The sequence below is a fragment of the Notamacropus eugenii genome, chromosome 4 (assembly GCF_028372415.1).
Source record: "Notamacropus eugenii isolate mMacEug1 chromosome 4, mMacEug1.pri_v2, whole genome shotgun sequence".
Lineage (NCBI taxonomy): Eukaryota > Metazoa > Chordata > Mammalia > Diprotodontia > Macropodidae > Notamacropus > Notamacropus eugenii.
Genome location: NC_092875.1, coordinates 342,958,774 through 342,978,129, shown reverse-complemented (window position 1 = coordinate 342,978,129; position 19,356 = coordinate 342,958,774). Strand labels below are relative to the sequence as shown.

At 38.5% G+C, this 19,356-nt stretch overlaps 1 protein-coding gene across 3 annotated transcripts in view; it reads right to left on the bottom strand.

Annotated features, from left to right (window-relative positions):
• The window catches only part of PDCD6 (programmed cell death 6), a 35,479-nt gene extending 16,760 nt beyond the window's left edge, over positions 1–18,719 (bottom strand). For all 3 annotated transcript variants that reach the window (XM_072605301.1, XM_072605302.1, XM_072605303.1), the window contains exons 1-2: positions 18,356–18,719; positions 16,575–16,636 (exon numbers count right to left, since the gene is read on the bottom strand). In XM_072605301.1, coding sequence (XP_072461402.1) covers positions 16,575–16,636; positions 18,356–18,462 — 169 coding nt within the window. In that variant the 5' untranslated portion in view covers positions 18,463–18,719. The remainder of the gene's footprint in view (positions 1–16,574; positions 16,637–18,355) is intronic.
• Between the last annotated feature and the right edge of the window lie 637 nt (positions 18,720–19,356).

Here is a 19,356-nt window from a genome sequence, read left to right as displayed (position 1 = left end):
CTTGATCTAGTCCTGGAGTTCTTCCTGTCCCTATTTTTCCTTAGTGCCATTTCTACTTCTTCACACAGTATATGAAATACTGTGATATTAGTCCAAATTAGAAATTTTACTGTCATTAATGGAGAAACAATTTAAAAATAATATTGGCAAATTTTCAATTTTCTGGTCTTCCTAGAATCATTAAATTTAGTTTGAAAGATTTGGCTTCAATCAGTCTATTAAGACTGTTTTATCTTCTACTTTTTGCTATTTTATGAAGTAACTTGCTATTAATTTCCTACTGCTTCCCTCTAAAACATTTTAAAGGCAAAGTAATATTCTAAAGTAGCATTAGTCTTGGTTGCTGTACGACTCTGCTTAGAAGGAGCAAGTGTTTCCTGGCTAAGAGGGTTTGGAGACTCTGGAGTTAACTGCGGTGACTGATTTACTTCAATTAAACTTGAGAAATAGTGAAGATTTATGTTGATCAATAAATCAACAATCATTTCTATGTGCCTGGCCACAGGATCATGAAGACAAAAATCAAGCAGCTTTTGCCCTTAAGGAGTTTATAATCTCTTAGGGGAGACCACATGAACACACACCCACACCCACTCACACCCACCCACACACCCTAAGGTAATTTAGCAGAAGAAACACTACGAACATAGGTAAAGAGCATAAAGGTTTCATTTAGGAAGTGGCATTTGAAATGAGCTAAGGCAAACACAGATTTTAAGGCAAAGGTAGGCAAAGATAAGGAGGGAGCACATTCCTAGTGCAGGGCACCAGCATGGAGACAGGAGACAGGAATGTTATTTGAGTGTGAAGATGAGTGGCAGCCAGCTTGGTAGCCTGAAGAATATGTGAAGAGCTTTTTATCTATTTCCCATTTCTCAGTGCCAGTGGTATGTATAAATAGGGTAAGATGAAGCTATTTGAATTGCATGCCCTATCTTCTCAAAAGCAGACCATTCTACTTTTGGATAGTTCTGATTCTTAGGAAATTTGGGGCCAAATAAAACAAGACTTAACCCTCTTCCTCTACAGGGTCCTTCAGAAGACAGTTATAATATACCCATTACAAGTTAGTTTCTTATCTCTACACTAACCATCCTTACTCTACTAATCCTTACTTGGCATTATTTTGAGGTCTTTCACCATCCTGACTGCCCCAGGATGTTTTTTCAGCTTATCAAAGTCCTTTCCAAAACATCATGTCCAGAAGTTAACAGAGGACACCAAATGTGGTCTGACTAAAGTGCAGCAAGGCTTTTACTAATATACTTCTCAAAGCAGTAGCCAAGAGATTGAATTAACTTTCTTGGCTACATCACACTATTTAATCACTGACTTTGAAGTCCCCAAATCTTATTACATAAGCTGCATTCTTTTGTTTCTACCCAACTTGTAACCCAGTTTTTGAACAAACATAATACCTTAGTCTATATTTACTGTCACCTTGTCTGAATTCACGATGCCACCTCTGCTTTTAAAAATTCATGTAAGGCATAATAAAATTCTGCTTCACTCTAAATTCTAACTCTGTATGAATCTTGAAGTTTCAAGTGTGTTTCTTGGAAAACCAAATTACCAGTATCAAAGATGAAAGAGAATTCACAACAAATGGAGAAATAAAAACTTGTTCAGCTACACATCAATAAAAACAATAACTTAAAAGAAACGGATTAATATTTGCAAAACTATAACAGTCCAGATTAACAGAACAAAAAATAGAGGACACAAGTGACCTGCTCTCAGAAAAAGAACAAGGCACAGATGAACACCTACAGAGAAAAAACAACCACACAAAACCTTCTGGGACCAACCAGATGCATTGACAAATCAATTTAGCAATCATTTAAAGAATAACTATTCTGTTAAAATAGCAAAATAGATTCCCCCATTCTGTCTCTCCTATTTATTTTTGCAAAAAACAAAACAAAACAAAACAAAACCAGGCTTGATTTAACATTAGGAAAACTATAAACATAATGAACCATATTAATAAGAAGAAAAAAATCACAACTATATCAGCAGATGCAAAAACTTTTTGTCAAAATACAACACTCATTTCTATTAAACTCCCTTGCCCCCACACATACACACACAATAAAAACAAAAAACCTAAACACCTGAAAAATATAAGAATAAATGATCTTTTTCCTTAGTTTCATAAGCAGTATCTATCTAAAATTAAATATCAGCATTATATACAATGAGAATAAACTAGAGTCCTTTTCAAAAAGACCAAGGGTGGTAAACAAGGATCTCTGTTACGATGATTATTATTTAGTAAAGTACTAGAAATTTCAATTACAGTAATAAAACAAGAAAAAGGAATCAAGAGAATAAGCATAGGCAAAGAATAAAGAAAGTTATTGATTTCTGCATAAGATATGTTGTCTACTTAGAAGCCTAGAAAGTCAACTAAAATTAAATGAAATAATAACTTCAGCAAAGTTGCAAGATATAAAATAAATCCACATAAAATGCCAATTCTTTTATAACTTACTAACAAAATCCAGGAGGAACAGATAGAAAGAGAAATTACATTTAAAATAACTACAGAATGTACAAAATACTTGGGGGTTCATTGTACCAACACCATAAAACACTGTTTACAAAAAAAAAAAGATGGACAAATAATTGGAGAAATATTAACTGCTCATGATGAAGTCAATATAATAAATAGAACAATATAACAAATTAATTTACTATTTAGTGCTATACTTATCATATTACCAAATAATGATAGAGCTAGAAAAACAAAACAAACATTAAATAAAATAAAAGGTCAAGAATCTCAAGAGAAATAGAAAAAAAAAGTGGAAAGGAAGCCTATCAGTACCAGATCTCAAATTGTACTACAAAACAGTCATGAAAACAATCTGGTTAAGTCGTTTAAAAATAGAGATTGATCAGTGGAACAGATTAGGTACACAACATACAGAAGCAAATGAATCTAGTAATTCAGTGTTTGGTAAATCCAAAGACTATAGCCACAGGAAAGAGAACTCACTATTTGACAAAAATCCATGAAAAGAAAGTAGGCAAAAAATAGGTATAGATCAATATCTCAAATCATATACCAATGCTCACTTAACTCATATGCTCACTTAACTCTAATTCAGTTCATAATTCTTTCCAGGATTCTTTAAATTCTTTCCTTTTGCCTTGAGTCAGTTATATGACTCATATAAATAGTGACAGCAGAAATAAGGAACAAGGAAAAAACTACTTTTCATACATATGGAAAAGAGTCAAAGTTCATGTCGAAACAAGAAATAGAGATCACAGAAGGTAAAATGTATAGTTATGATAACATAAAATTTTAAAAGACTTTGCATAAACAAAATCAATAGTTAAAATGATCAGGTGAACAGTTAAATGCTCAGAAAAAAAAATCTTTGCAGCAATTTTCTCCAGTAAAGATCTCATTTCCAAGATATATAAGAAAGTAAAGAATAAGAACTACTCTTCAACTGATAAAGGGCCAAACAATTTGTATGAATAGGCAGTCTTCAAAGGAAGACATTAATACTATCTGTGAATATGTAGGAAAAAAATGACCTTCACTAATAATTAAAGCAATGCAAATTAAAGCAACTGTGGTTTCACCTCACACAGCCATGGGAATGGAAATGAAATCAAATTCTGTAATTGAAAAATCAGGACACCTGTTCTCCAATCTGGTGGTCCCTTTCTCACTGTTCACAATCTTTCAAAGAGACTGATAGTAACTTAGTAATCAAAATGGGTAGTTATTTATTCCAGTACATGAGGGTATAGCTTATTGGGCCTAGTGAGGTGAGCCCACCAAAAGCAGTCTTATTACATCTCTACTTATCCTGAATCAGAACTCTCTACCAGAAGCTACTGTTCTTCCTTTCGAAGTCCTAAGATTATTCTCTTTGGCAGAAAAAAAGGAAGCAAAATAAACAGTTCAACATCCAAGCCTTTTCTCTATCCTTCATCACTGTCCTATTTACTAACCCAAGTAGCAGTCTGGTTCCTTATTTGCTACTTTTCTCCAACAGATCTAAAAAAACAAACCCTCTTTTTGTAATCCATAGCATTCCTGATATTATTCAAACAGGAAGAAGACATAATTTTGTCTTTATCCTGTTACTAGCTTTTTCTTCTCCCTCCTACACATTTTTTTCCTTCTTTCTCACTAAGAACAGAGGCTTTATTTGAGGTTGTAGAAGGTAGTGAAAAGATCGTTACAATATCCCAGGGGATGGAAAACATCACGTAGGTTACAGCACAGAAGAGAGCCCACTTAGTGAACGGGGAACCAGGGAGTCTATTTTCTCAGGATTGTTCTTCCATTGAAGTTCCAGGAAGCCTGGCATGGAGTAGGTTAACACTTTCTCTGCTGTCTTTCACCCAGGAGGCATAGAAATGGAGATGGGAATTAGTTGGAGGTTTTGTTTCTGAAAGGTCTGCAACTCCAGGAACAAAGGTGTTTCTCCCAGGGATTTCATCCTATCCAGGGCAGATGAAGGATAAAGAAGTATAGAAGTGGGAGAGGGTGAGGGAGCCCAAGCCTCCACAGGGATGCTCAAGTTCCTACTTTCATGGTTCTGCTAGCATCTAGAACTGCTATTTCCTGGGTATTGTTGCTGGCAGGGTGAAGGGCACAGTGGACATTTCTATAGTCACTGCTCTGTAGTTCAAACTGGGTTCTTTGGGCATCAGTTTCCTATTTTTTTAAATTTATTTTCATTATTTTTAATATTTATTTTTAGTTTACAACATTCATTTCTACAAAATTTTGAGTTCCAAATTTTCTCCCCATCTCTTCCCTCTCCCCAACCCAAACACCCTGCATTCTGATTACCCCTTCCCCCATCCCCATCTTCTCTTTTTTCCTGTAGGGCAAGATAGATTCTATATCCCACTGCCTGTATTTCTTATTTTAAGGTTGCATGCAAAAACAATTTTCAACTTTTGTTCCTAAACTCTGAATTTCAACTTCTCTCCCTTCCTCCCTCCCCACCCACCCCACTGAGAAGGCAAGCAATTTCAATATAGGCTATATATGTGTAGTTTTGCTAAAGACTTCCATAATAGTCATGTTGTGTAAGACTATATTTCCCTCCATCCTATTCTGTCCCCCATTTATTCTATTCTCTTTTGACCTTATCCCTCCCCAAAAGTATTTACTTCTAATTACTCCCTCCTCCCATTTGCCCTCCCTTCTATCATCTCCCCCACCCTACTTCTCCCCTTCTCCCCTATTTTCCTGCAGTGTAAGATAGATTTTCATACCAAATTGAGTATGCATGTTATTCCCTCCTTAAGGCAAATGTGATGAGAGTAAGCTTCACTTTTTCCCTCTCATCTTTCCCCTTTTTCCCTCCATTGAAAAAGCTTTTTCTTCCCGGTTTCATGAGAGATAACCTGTCCCATTCCATTTCTCTCTTTCTCCTCCCAATGTATTCCTCTCACTCCTTAATTTTATGTTCCAAGGTGTCATTCCTTCCTCACCCTGTGCTGTCTATATGTATATAATCCCTGCAGCTAGCCTAATACTGAGAAAAGTCTCCAGAGTTACAGATATTATCCTTCCATGTAGGAATGTAAACAGTTCAACTTTCGTAAGCCCCTTATTTCTCTTTCCTATTTTTTTTTTATGCGTCTCTTGATTCTTGTGTTTGAAAGTCAAATTTTCTATTCAGCTCTGGTCTTTTAATCAAGAATGCTTGAAAATCATGTTTTCCCCCTGACATAGTATACTCAGTTTGGTTTGGTAGGTGATTCTTGATTTTAATCCTAGTTCCTTTGATTTCTGGAATATCATATTCCAAGCCCTTAGATCTCTTAATGTAGAAGCTGCTAAATCTTGTTATCCTGATTACATTTCTACAATACTTGAATTGTTTCTTTCTAGCTGCTTGCAGTATTTTCTGTTTGACCTAGGAACTCTGGAATTTGTCTACAATATTCTTAGGAGTTTTCCTTTTGGGATCTCTTTCAGGAGGTGATCATTGGAATCTTTCAGTATTTATTTTACCCTCTGGGTCTAGAATATTAGGGAAGTTTTCCTTAATTTCATTAAAGACAATGTCTAGGCTCTTTTTTTGATCATGGCTTTCAGGTAGTCCCATAATTTTTAAATTGTCTCTCCTGGATCTATTTTCTAGGTCAGTTTTTTTTTTTTTTCCAATGAGATATTTCACATTATCTTCTATTTTTCCATTCTTTTGGTTTTGTTTTGTAATTTCTTGGTTTCTCACAAGGTCATCTGTTCCATTCTAATTTTTAAAGAATTATTTTCTTCAGTGAGCTCTTGAACCTCCTTTTCCATTTGGCTAATTCTGCTTTTGAAAGCATTCTTCTCGTTGGCTTTTTGGACCTCTTTTGCCAATTGAGTCAGCTTATTTTTAAAGGTGTTATTTTCTTCAGCATTTTTTTTGGGTCTCCTTTAGCAAGCTGTTAACTTGCTTTTCATGATTTTCTTACACTGCTCTCCTTTCTCTTCCCAATTTTTCCTCCACCTCTCTTACTTGATTTTCAAAATCCTTTTTGAGCTCTTCCATGGCCTGAGACTATCCCATATTTATTTTGGAGGTTTTGGATGCAGAAGCCTTGACTTTTTGGTCTTCCTCATCCGAAAGGATGGAAGAAAATACCTGTTCAAAAGAAAGTAGCCTTCAATAGTCTTATTTTTTTCCCTTTTTTGGGCATTTTCCCAGTCAATTATCTTAGTTTTGCAAGGTGGCACAACCAAGGGAGAGGTCTGTACTCTTGTCTGTGACCAACCACAAGCACTCTGTTCTGCCCAGGATCTATGAATACAATTCCCTCTCCACAACTGCCTCCAGCTCCACCACACCAGCACTCTTTCTCAACCCAGGCGAGCTACTCAGGGCTGAGATGCAGATCAGCTGCTCAATTTCCCAGGGGCTTTAGGCCCAGGGCTCCAAAAATGAATGCTGTTGTGGGCAGACCAAACTTCTCTCCCAGGTGAAAGAGCTTTCTCACTGACCTTTGGAGTTGTCTTTGGCATTTGTAAGTTGAACAATCTGGGAATCGCAGCTGCTGCCAGGGATTCTGCCCCCTGAAGCCTGCTCTGGTCCTGTCCCTGCTGCGGCCAAGGCCCGTCTGTGCACTGCTCCACGCCCGGTGCAACAGACCTTTCCTGCCAGCCTTCCAGACTGTTTTGGGCTGGAAATCTCTTTTACTCTGTCATTTTATTGCTTCTGCTGCTCTAGAACTTGTTTAGAGTAATTTTTTTTTACAGGTAATTTATGGGCTATGGAGGAGAGTTTCTACAGGTTCATCATTTAGCTCCGACCCCCTTGGGCATCAGTTTCTTCATCTCAAAAATGATGCATTTGGACTAGATGGTCACCAGGATCTTTTCCAGGTCGAAGCTATGATCCTATGGTCCAGATTCTTAATAAATGTTTGCTGAAAGAATAAATAAATGAGCATAAAAAATGAAATTCAAGTTGATTGTTGAGCTTCTTTTATATTTCCACAAGAATTTCTTTAGACAACTTCCTGCTTTCTTCCTCTTTGGAATTATTTGTGTCTTTAGAATTTCTTTATGGAATTTACACTGAATTCCCCTTTATATTGAATTTCCCAAAATCATTGTAGTCTATGCAATCTTACCTAAACCCACTCTGAATGTCTTGAAATCTGTTCTCTTAAAATTTAAAAATGAATGCCAGATTATGTTTTCCTCTCAGATCCAGAACATAATTTCCTCTAGGTAGTTCCTCAATCTTTTAAAGGTTACTATCTCTGAGGGAAATTATTATTAGCAGCTCTGCTCTGAGCATCAGCAGAGCTCTAAAATTTGTCTAGAAAATGGGAAACCCTCCATGGTTACCATAGCATGATCCACTATAAGCTTGTAATCTCATTTTCAAACTCATCTATTTCTTCTTTCTCTCTAGTTGGTATGTAGTATGCCACAATGACAATATCATTTCTGTTACTGCCTCCACTGATTATCACACCTAATGTTTTTCCACTTTGTTTCCCACATCATGCCTTCTCCCTTATCTACATATATCTTCCTAGCATATAATGTTACTGTTCTTTTTTTACCTATTCTTTAGAATGTGGGCATATACACTTCCAGAGCCAAATTCCAGGCAGAGATTTCAGTCCATCAATTCCTATGACATCATATTTGCTAGTGCTGGGATGTTTGGTTCCTCTAGCTTGACCATATTTCTTGCATTTGTGTATTAATATCTTAAGTCATGGGTTTAACTGACTCCTTTCTTCTGTTTTATTTATTTATTTTTTTAATATTAACTTCTGGGAATCTACACTACTATTCTAAATATATGGTAGCTATTCTCTATGGTACCTTGGTGGTAGCTTTCTACTTCTCATCTGGTCTACTATTTAAAAATAAATAGTTTATTTATTTTTAGTTTTCAGCATTCACCTCCATAAGTTAAATTTTCCCCACCTCTCTACCTCTTTCCCAAGATAGCGTGCAATCTGATGTAAGCTCTACATATGTATTCTTATTAAACATATTTTCATATTAGTCATGTGAATAAGAAATTAGATTTTCTTATTAAAATTGTAATATCATTCAGATTTAATAGGCCTGAGCTATTGAACGTTTAGTCTCAGGACTTGACCATTCTTTAAACCGTGTACGTTCTTGGCAATAAAAAACAGGAACTTGCCACTCCTGAAACTGCTTATGTTCAAGGGAAGGTGGCCCCTTCCTTGAACATAAGCACTTGACAGTGATAAAATATGCTGAGCTTCAAGGTTTTTGAACACGTCAGCAATTAAAAAGCCAGAATTAGACCCAGACACACAAACTGCATATGCTAGGAAAGTAGGCTAAAACTCTGTATGTAACTGCCTTGGCCGAGAGCCTTCTTTTTTTGCGAACCCTATAAAAAGCTCGGACCACAAAGTCCTGTTGAGCCTCACCCGTGGGAGGACGCTTCGCGCGGGACCATCTTTACACAATTCAAGTTGTTCCAGCTGCAATGGGACTCCCAGCTGATTGAGTTATTGGAGGTTCCCTTGAATTGGTGATGTATTCTCTTCCTCTATCTATCTATTGTAATTATAGCCTTTGTACTAATAATCATTATATTTGCCTTTTGTTTCTTCTGTGGTCCTAAACTGTCTGTACCGTGCCTTGTGTAATTAAAGCTTTTTACTTTCGTTTTGATTGAGTCCGAGAGCGTCATTTACAGGAGCGAATCCGAACTTTCTTAATACATCATGTTTTATAGAAGAATTTCTTCCTGTCTTTTCAATTTAAAGTCCTTTTGACTACATTTGAAAGACTCCAGACAAATCCCTTCTTCTCAGTCTTTATTAGATAGCCTCTTTCTCTAATAAACAATATATCATTCCCCTGTTTTAAATTACAGTTTAGACATACAAAGCTCATTCTTAGATACAATCCTCTCACCCAGCTGGTCCCTTCCCACATTATCTTCTCTCTTCCGAGGTCTTTTCTTCAGCTAGAAGCTAGGATGAAAACAGCTTGTATGCTGAGGGTCTTCAATTTATAATTTTTATAGCAATGCCGTCTAGGTTCTTTTTGATAGCATCATTTGTTCCTACATGACTCACCACAAGTCAGTATGAAAGAATGAAGAAAAAATTTTTAAAGTGCTATCTATGTACAAAGCACTCTGGATATTAAAGACAGTCCTGCTCTCAAGAAGCTCACTTTCTGATGAGGGAGATAACACATAGGAAAGCTTTCAGTTGCAAATCAGTGAAAAGGACCTCTGATTCTTAAGCAGATGGTAACATGTCTTTATTGCTATTTCCAATAAAAGGATGGCAAGTAGTCATCTGGTTTGACAAGCCTTGAGAGATTTTCTTGAACATCTTGGATACATAACTAGGAGACAGCAGAACTCTTTATTACTCGTATGAAGCCAACAAATTGGTGTGTTAGTGTACTCCCAGCAGGGGATTCACTAACCACTATTACTCTTCTTCTGACCCTTAGGGAATGATTTCATACTTGTGAACACCTGTGATATAAATGTAGTTGCTTCTTCAATATCCAACTCCTTCTCCTTCAAGTACCTTATAGCTGGTCTCATAATTATTTTTTTCTAATTTAGCAAATATTTTGAACTGTGATCAAACAAGTTGATGGTCTAATGGTACAGTCAACTGATAACTGCCACATCTACAGTAGCTGTTTTGTGTTGATACAGACATGATTGTTTTCATTTTTTCTGATGTTCATTTGTGCTAGCTGTACCTTACATTTTCCACTTTTGACAAAAGTATTCCCATTATGTAGGTGTAAGGCATCTGTACAGTCCATAAGCATTTAGCTTTTCAAAATTTCTTAATTACAAGCCATATTTTTCAGCATATTTTTCACCATCTCTTCTATGCCACTTTTGCACTGAAACCATCAAATATATATTGATTTCACCTATATTTTTCATGAAGTTTCTCTTCTTTCACATCCTCTTTAACAAATGCTAGTTACCCACAACATAATTAGAAAATCCATACATTTCCAACAGTATTGTTTTCTATCATTTTTCACTGGAAATATATATTTCTGCTATATTGTAAATGCCTTTTATAGAACAGGCTAGGGAACTGAAAACTATTTGTAACCTTAATACTAGGCAAAATAACTAATATAAACAAACTCTAGGAGCACAATCGATGGTTAGATAAAATATATGTAAATCAATTTCTTCAGACTATTCTCTTAGTCTCAATGTCATTCCAAGGGGCCAGAGTAAAAGAAATAGAATCCTTTGAATAAAAATCAGGTGTTTTTCTAAAAATGCTGGATTGAGAAGACTTTTTTTCCCTATAGACATAACAATGACTTATAAGACCATGCAGTCCTTTGAAAAATTTCAGCTATGGAGTCTAAATGCAGAGTGAAGCACACTATTTTTAATCTTCTTCATTTTTGTTTTTTTTGTTTGTTTGTTTTTGGTCTGTTCTTCCATAATATAACTAATATGGAAATGTTTTGCATGATTCCATATGTATAACCTACATCAAATTGCTTACCATTTCAAGGAAGGTGAGAGAAGAAGAGAGGGAAAAATTTTGGAATTCAATTTTTTTAAAATGAAAGTGAAAAAATTACCTTTACATGTAATTGGGGGAAAAAATTTAAAAAGAAAAATTAAGCTAGTCAATATTTACCTATTTTTTTAAAACTAAAATTTATTTTTAAAAACTATTTTAATTCTTATCCAAAATAAGTCCTTGTTGTAAACTTCATTTTCAAAGGAGAAAAACCCTGGAGATTGGCAAGTGTTAAATATGTTCCTTATCAGAGGTGATTTTCATGTAAATATCCACATATGCTGGAAATTTCTATTTTTGTTGCTGAAGATTTCATTATATTAAATGGATTTTAAAGAAATATTCAACTGGAATGCAGGTATAAGCAAAAGATTACTTGTGATCCCTCTCAAAGTTATTATGATACTCATTGGAACTATTAATGTTTAGGTACTTCTATTGATCTAAACTGTATCTAAACTGATACATGAATGAATTTAAAAGTATACCTTTAAGAATCAGGAATGAGTAAGACAGACATCTCCATTTTTTTAAAAATGGAATTTGCCTGGTCATGATGTGTCTCTCAACTACAGCAAAAATGACAATCTCCCACATTTCACTGGCTATATGGTTACAGTCTCCAAGTTTGAATGTTTTCCTTTCCAGAAATGGAAACTAATCTCAAAGGCATTACCTTTAATTTAGCTTACTTCTCTTTCCTTCAGTCACATAAACAACCTTATTCAAAATCAAGAATTTGGCATGTTAATGTTTCTTCCCCTAAGCAATCCTCATAGACATTGTTCAGCTCATAGAGCTCCCTACCCCTCTAATCAATACAGATTTTGTTGCATTTTCTCACTATATGGTTGGGATTCCAGATTTGTATACTAATTACTTAATCTACCATTTTATGGGAGGTAAAATAGATTGACTAAAGAGGAAGGTTTTGTAAATCATGAATTTTCTCTGCATCTTTAGTTCAAGATTTTGTTTTCACAAATTACTATGGCTAAAAAAATTCTATCATTCAATGCCCAGTCAATCTCTTAGTGATGATCCTCTGTATATAACAAATACTGCCAGATCCATATTGGAAGCTATTCCAGCTTCATAGATCTTGCCAGGGCTTATGATCTTCTGGCAGAGACTCTGAGAACAATTCCACAACAGGGCACCAGAGTCAGACCAGAACAGAGGCCTAATTCCATTAGCAATTAAGTTAAGCTAAATCCTAGTCTTTTCTTTGCTTCTATTAGTAAAGGGAAGCTACCATTATGACTCTTCAAATGGGGAAAGATAATAAACTCTCATTAATAACTTAAAAATTTATGAACTCTGAATCTTCCTCTATGCCAACGTAGTCTTTCATTAGAGGTAGACCTTACATTACTACATAATATGGGAATCACAAGCAATAATGCAGAAAAGAAACAAATGATGTAAAACTGTGTGCTGGATGGAATGAATGCAAGAATACACAAGAATATATTGAGAGATATAGGTTCTACACATGGTCCAGGTTTCATTCATTTCTTATTATGATGAGACCATCTGAAGGGGAGAAACCACCTCTTACTATTAAATACAATGTGCACATCTGCAAGTAATCAAGAGAGTAAAAAAGCAATTTTTAAAAATTTAGGCAGCAAATAAATCACCAAAATGCCCCTTAAAATAACATGTTTTATTTACTATTACAGAAAGCTACAGGATGATTAGAAAAACAAATCACTTTAAAAGAATCATTTTTCTTTATCTTAATGTTAAATTCTTCATTATCATAATGTTAAATTAAAAAAAAAAGTTAATGAACTAAACAGGGTTAAGTAAAAATTCCTAAACTCTTGGAATAGCTCACAATAAATTTTTTTTAACGAAAAGCAAGTGAACAGTCTTCTTTTGTCTTTCTGTATACCGACTGACCTCATCTTTCCTCAGTCATTTTTAGTAAACTTTTCTATGGAAACAAGTCTTATAAAAGGGCCCAGTGTATATTAGTATGAGTTCACATAAATTATTCAGGATCTCGGTAACCAGATTTAACAGGGAAGTACACCCAGTTCCACACATTTAATAACAGTGGGAGAGCATAACTGGGTTACGCTATTTTTAAAACTACAGGTTTCCACTGAAGAAGGAATCAACCTAAGTCAATTGCATTGAAATGTACTAATTATCTAGGTTTTGTTATGATGCTGGGAGCTTAGTCCTAAGTCAACAGGCATCTGTAAGCAAGGACTGCAATCACACTTAATATAAAGATGGAAGAGAAGAGAATTTGATGTGGGAAGAAGTATGAGAACAGAAAAGTATTTGCCTCTGGCTGGTGGACCAGTTGGTTGAAGATGTCTAGCCCTTCATGTGATTTTTAAGCTCTAATGGTCAATTAGTTTCATACTCTTCCTAATACTGACCAATTCTTGTGAAAATATAAATAAGTGAGAACTAATGAAAGAGTATCAACTAATCAATCCCCCAAAATCACAAATATTATAGAAGTTTCTTAGTTCAAATGTCCACAGGAACATTACCTTTATATAGGTATTGACTGCATAATGTCTAGATCTATTATGCATAGGAACTGGGGCTAGCTTGCCATCTTACCAAACATCCATTAGATGATACTGAAAAATGATCCCATTTTGCTTGGAACTTTAGGTAAAATTAAAGATCATTTCCAAAGTGTAGAGATGTCAATTTTTTTGTACCCTTGTCACTTATTTACCTGTAACTACTGATATCAGTTATATTGTAAGCAAAATGGCCCAGAATTAATGATAAGTGGTTTATAAGGAATAAAGAAAAGAAGAATCAACTTGGGGATCAGTGATAGAATTTTAACTTGAAAATGTCCTGGGGAAGAAAAAAAAACTTTCTGCAGGTACAAGTTATGGATAAGTTGATTTTCTAAGAACTGACATGAAAACATAAGACCAAGAAGCCATTCCCCAAAGAATAAATGGTCAAAGGATATGAACAAATAGTTCCCAAAAGAAAACCTACAAAATAACACCCATATGAAAGATCATTTCCTATCACTAATGCCCTAGAGACATGCAAATCAAAACAATTCTGCAACCCATAACTGGGCAAAATTGACAATCGGACCTTCAAGTCTCCCTTGGGCCATTCCTAGACCGTGTTGTCCTGCTCACATCTCCACTCAGGCCATCCTCTTTAACCCCCTACAAGAATCACTGAGATACTCTACTCTGGGGACCCTGCACTCTGATAAGCCTAGAACTAGGTCTTCCTGGCTCTTCCCAGTCACTGCCCTAGCCAATGTCCTAGACCCCTGCCTATATTCTCCAAGCCTCCCCTCCCCCACCCTCCCCACTTTGAGTTTGATTTTCCTTGAGAGTGGGGACTCTATTGCTTGCTTGTATTTGTATTCCCAAGTATGTAACACAATAGGTTGAAAGAAGTATTTTCCCCCTTAATTCTTTCATTCATGTTGCAGGGCTGTAGGGAATGTACGTGGAGGTACAAATTCATCTAACCATTCATTTTGGCAAACAATTTGGAATTATGTTAAGTAACTAAAATGTCCATACCTTCTGATTCAAAGATCCCACTACTCATAACCTTCCAGGAGGAAAAAGAGAGAAAGGATCTAGTACAGAACAAAATATTCATAGCAGCATTTTCTGCAGTAGCAAAGAATTGCAATCAAAGTGTTTGACTCTGATTCTTCGTGACCCCATTTGGAATTTTCTTGACAAAGATACTACAGTAGTTTGCCACTTTCTTCTCCAGCTCATTTTACAGAAGAGGAATGGAGGAAAAAAGGGTTAAGTGACTTGTCCAGGGTCACACAGCTATTACTGAATTCAGGAAGATGAGTCTTCCTGACTCCAGGCCCAGTACTCTATTGTGCCACCTAACTACTCTGAAATCAAAGTGGAAGCCCATTAACTGGGGTACTACAGCAAGGTGATTAACAATGAGTGTGAAGGATGAAGAGAAGCATGGAAAGGTTTATATATGCTGATGCAAAGTATGCAGAACTGGGAAAACACAAAGTATATGGAAAGAAAAAAAAAAGAATGAAATAGTAATGAAATGTGTAAAGAATGAAAGTGTAATAACATGACTATATATAAATGGCCCTGAAGAAAAGAGGAAATATACATTCCCTCCTTCTTTACAGAGTTAGAGGACTAATATTCAATATACTGCCAGACTAGGCTAATACTTTGGTTAATTTTGGTAAACTGTTTTTCCCCTGCTTTCTTTTCCATTTTTTTGCAACAAGGAATGATTTTCTGGAAAGAAAAAGGAGAAAGAATATATTTGGAAATAAAAGTGATATAAAAACAAAAGGCTATCAGTAATTTTTTTGAACTAAAAAAAAATCACACATATCTCATATTTCTTCTACCTTTAATACAAATAAAAATATTATAAGGACCACCACTGTAACTACTATGTTAACACAAGTTGTCAGTCACTTATCATCAAAGGAAGAACAGTCTGTCAACTTTTTTCTAAACTTCAAACTGAATCAAAGCTTAGATGACACATCTTCAATTCAATGGCTTCCACAGTAAGAGTGAATACATTGAAATGCATCCAAGAAGAGAGTGGTTAGTTAGTGAACTAGACTTAATTAGGAGTCTAACTGCTACCTGATGAATAACCACTCTTCTTGAAGAGGCTCAGAATAAGAAGCTGGAACCTCATAATGAAAATAAACGGAAACAAGACAAAACTAAACCTATAAGAATGAATTAAATATGGAAATTAAATATTAAATATGGAAACCCCAACAGTAATTTCATTCATCTTATCTTCCATTAGGATTCGTCCCCAAAATGACTGTGCTTGATTAAGACGCCCCTCTATAATGAGGTGCTCTATTGGTGCCACTGGATATCCCCAATCATTTCTGTAGCAACTTAACCCTGGAGCTTCAGCAGTTTCTATAGCAACCAAGTTCCCTTACAAGTGCCACATGGATGTCCTCCAAAACCTCTAACAACTTTCTCCATCAATGTTACCTGAGAATCCCACTGGTTCCTTCTGTGACCTGATCAGGATCTCTAAGAGTTACTAAACATCAGGGCCTAAATGTTCTTCTTGACTCTCTTTAAGATTTGTTTCTGCAGTTAAACTCTTTACTTTTCCCTTAATATTCAAATATACTAACAATTTTTCCAAATACTTTCCAATTTTTGTACATCTAGAACTTAAGTCAATGGACTACAACTCAATTTATTAAGTATGTTTACAATGTCAAGCATTGCTGAACAATGGAGAAAAATACAGAAAAATAAGACAATCCCTGCTCTTGAGTATGTCACACTCAAATAGTGGAAGACAATGCTTACAGGCACTAAATGACACAAATAAAGTATCTCAAAATGGAGACCGCTACAGTAATTAGGAAACTGTCTAAAAAATAAAACGAGCAAAAATATGTTTCTATCATACCACATATTCATTTCAGTCAATCCCATAATTATCTGCACAATATACTTTGGTATTTTCAACTCCTCACTCAGAAACTAAAACTAGGGAAATAACCAGACTAAAAGTTAAGCTTGCAGTTTGAAATCTCACTAAATCACACTTACCATTGGATAATGCTTGTTGAAGTTCACTGTCAGATATTACTCCACTCCTGTCTTTATCAACCCTATGGAAATAATTGAAATAATTACAGTGATGACTAAAAATGAAAGAAATATAACAGAACTGCTTTATACTGCCAAAGATAAGTGAGCTCTTAAATCCTAAAAGTTTACTTTTCTTCAGAATATAAGTTCAAGTTTTTAATTCTAGCACACTCCCACTTCCTGCTTCAAACTATTTATCAACTACTTTCTCCCAACTTTTCCACTCTGTCCTGGTTTCAGTTCAGAAGACTACACTCTCTTTGGCTACTTCAAAAGCAAAAATGTTTAACTCTACTTGTATATCTATACACAGAGGTAAGTAAATAAAAATTTCAGTCAGATGTGATGGGGCAGGTCCTATAATCCCAGCTACCAGGAAGCAGATCTCTTAAACTCAGGAGTTTGGAGCATATTAGGTGTCTATACTGAGTCACAAACAGAGGTCCAGGCAACAAAAGAAGGTCAAAGATCACTTGCTGGATGAGTCCTGGGATCATCCTGGGAGCAGTCCCTTTATTCCAGTCTGAGCTGGACCCAGTCTTTAAATCTATCTATCTACTTACTTATCTATCTATGTATCTCCATCGACAGAGAGAATAGACTGTTTTGGAAATTCTTTCATTGGTTTCTAGTCATCATACTTTCTAAATCACCATTCTAGATCTAGGAGCGAATCAGGCTCACCACTTCCAATTTTCCCCAACCTCTGGCTTTCCCCCTTCATTCATCTAGTAATTCAGTGTTTGGTAAATCCAAAGACTATAGCCACAGGAAAGAGAACTCACTATTTGACAAAAATCCATGAAAAGAAAGTAGGCAGTCTCCTGGCTCTCTACCTGCTTCCTTGTGGATCCCATCACACCGACCACATCTCCTTTCCCAAACCCTCATTACTTAAAACATCTTCATTTTCAGACACAATCAGTGACAACCAGTCCCTGACAATCCCCCCTTCGGACAAGAGGAAACATTCCTACACCAAGAGACCTAAAGATGATGGGAGCCAGTGACCGGACGTGTTTCTCTATTTCCTTCCTAGCCCTTGGGCACGCAGCTCGGAGAAGGAAGGCTTTCCTCCTCTCCATTTAGCCCTGCCTCTCAGCCACGTTACCCACAGCTGAGCAGAGAGCCTGGTGCAGGGCCATGTCTGCAGTGAGCGGGCTGCCGGGCAGACCACCTCTGGGCCCTCTCCAGGAGATCACCTCTAGCCAGCACTCCAGCTCCACCACCCAAGCTCCCACGACCTGGGAAGCCTCGGGACTGAGGTCCTGGATCTCAGGGCAATCCATACGTGGGTCGGAGGCCAAGACGCTGAGCCTAAGAACTCAGGGGACCCCTGTGAAATGAGGGGACTGGACGGGGCGGCCTCAAAGGTCACTTCCACCGGGCACTGGATGGCCGTGGGAGGCCGGGAAGCGGGCACGACCCCAGGGATCCGCGCTCTCCGTGGGCACGCGTGGGGCTCGGGGGCAGACGCCAAGTCTGGACCGCGGGAGCAGCCCGGCTCTCGGGTCTCAGTTTCCTCGTCTGTAACGCTGTTTATAAGAGGGGGGCAGAGCCGGGGGGCACCCGCTAGGATCCCGTGCCCGAGGCGGGTGCTGGGGAAGGGCAGCGGAGGAGCGGGGCCGCGGTGCACCGAGGACCCGACTCCCGCCCCCCGCCTCCTCTCCGTCCAGCCCGGGGTGGGGGCGCTCGTGGGAAGAAGGGGAAACCCGGGGCTGGGGCCAGCGCATCCTCACCGCTGAAAGACGTTCCACAGGAAACTCTGGTCCGGCAGGGACGCGGCAGCAGCGGGGCCGGGGCCGGAGCCGCCCCCGGCGGCCGTCCGGTAGTGGTAAGTGGACATGGGCCGGTCGAAGGGAGGGTAAGAGGAGAAGCGGCGGAGCGCGAACTGGAGAGAATGGCTCAGCGGGGTTGCTCCACTTCCGCTTTCTTTCGCGGGGGCGGAGGAGCCGGAAGAAAGGAAGGTCACTTCCGGGCTAATGGTCACAGCCGGGAAGAGGGGCGGGGCATCACGTGGCCGAGGCTCTCCAGTGCCCACGCGAGGGCCTCGTTGCCCGGCAACGGAAGGGCGCTAGGCTGGGGCGGCCTCCCGGCCCCGGGGGAAGGAGGGTGCAGAGGGCCTCGGGTTCAGGGGCCTAGCAGGGCGTGTCTGGCTCTAGGAAGGACTCCTTTTTCCGAGTCCTGGATCGAGCTGCGACTCCTCCTTGGCGTTCCCCTCCCGGGGCCTCAGTTTCCTGGTGTGTGACCGAAGCGGGGCGGGGGTCGGAAGCCCCGGACTCCCGGGGACCTCTAGGGCCCTGCAGCCCTACCTTCACCCGTCCGAAGGCTAAGCATGCCCCCACTTTGGAAATCCGACTCTCAGCCCCTAGAGAAAGGAGTCTAAGGCTGAGGAGCAGCAGGGCCGAGTGTTCCGGACCACTCCTCCTGCCCCACCCCAGCCCGCTCAGGGTCACGGCTGGGGGTATTTGCTCCGGGGCCGGTCCTTGGGATCCTCGGGTAAGGAGGGGGACACCTGAAGTGGAGCTCGCGGGAGTCCCCGAGGTAGAACCGGTTTTCTGGCTCCGGGAGGCACTTTGGGAATTCTGGTCCACCTTCCCGCCCCGCCCCCACGCCTGCTTACCCCGCGGGGAAGATGCAGGGGCAGCCTTCAGAGTGGCAGAGGCCAAAGCTCGTGAGCAGGGGGTCTCCCCAGCCGGGAGCGCCCTGTTCGGTGAGGTGCAGAGGGGAGGACCGTGCC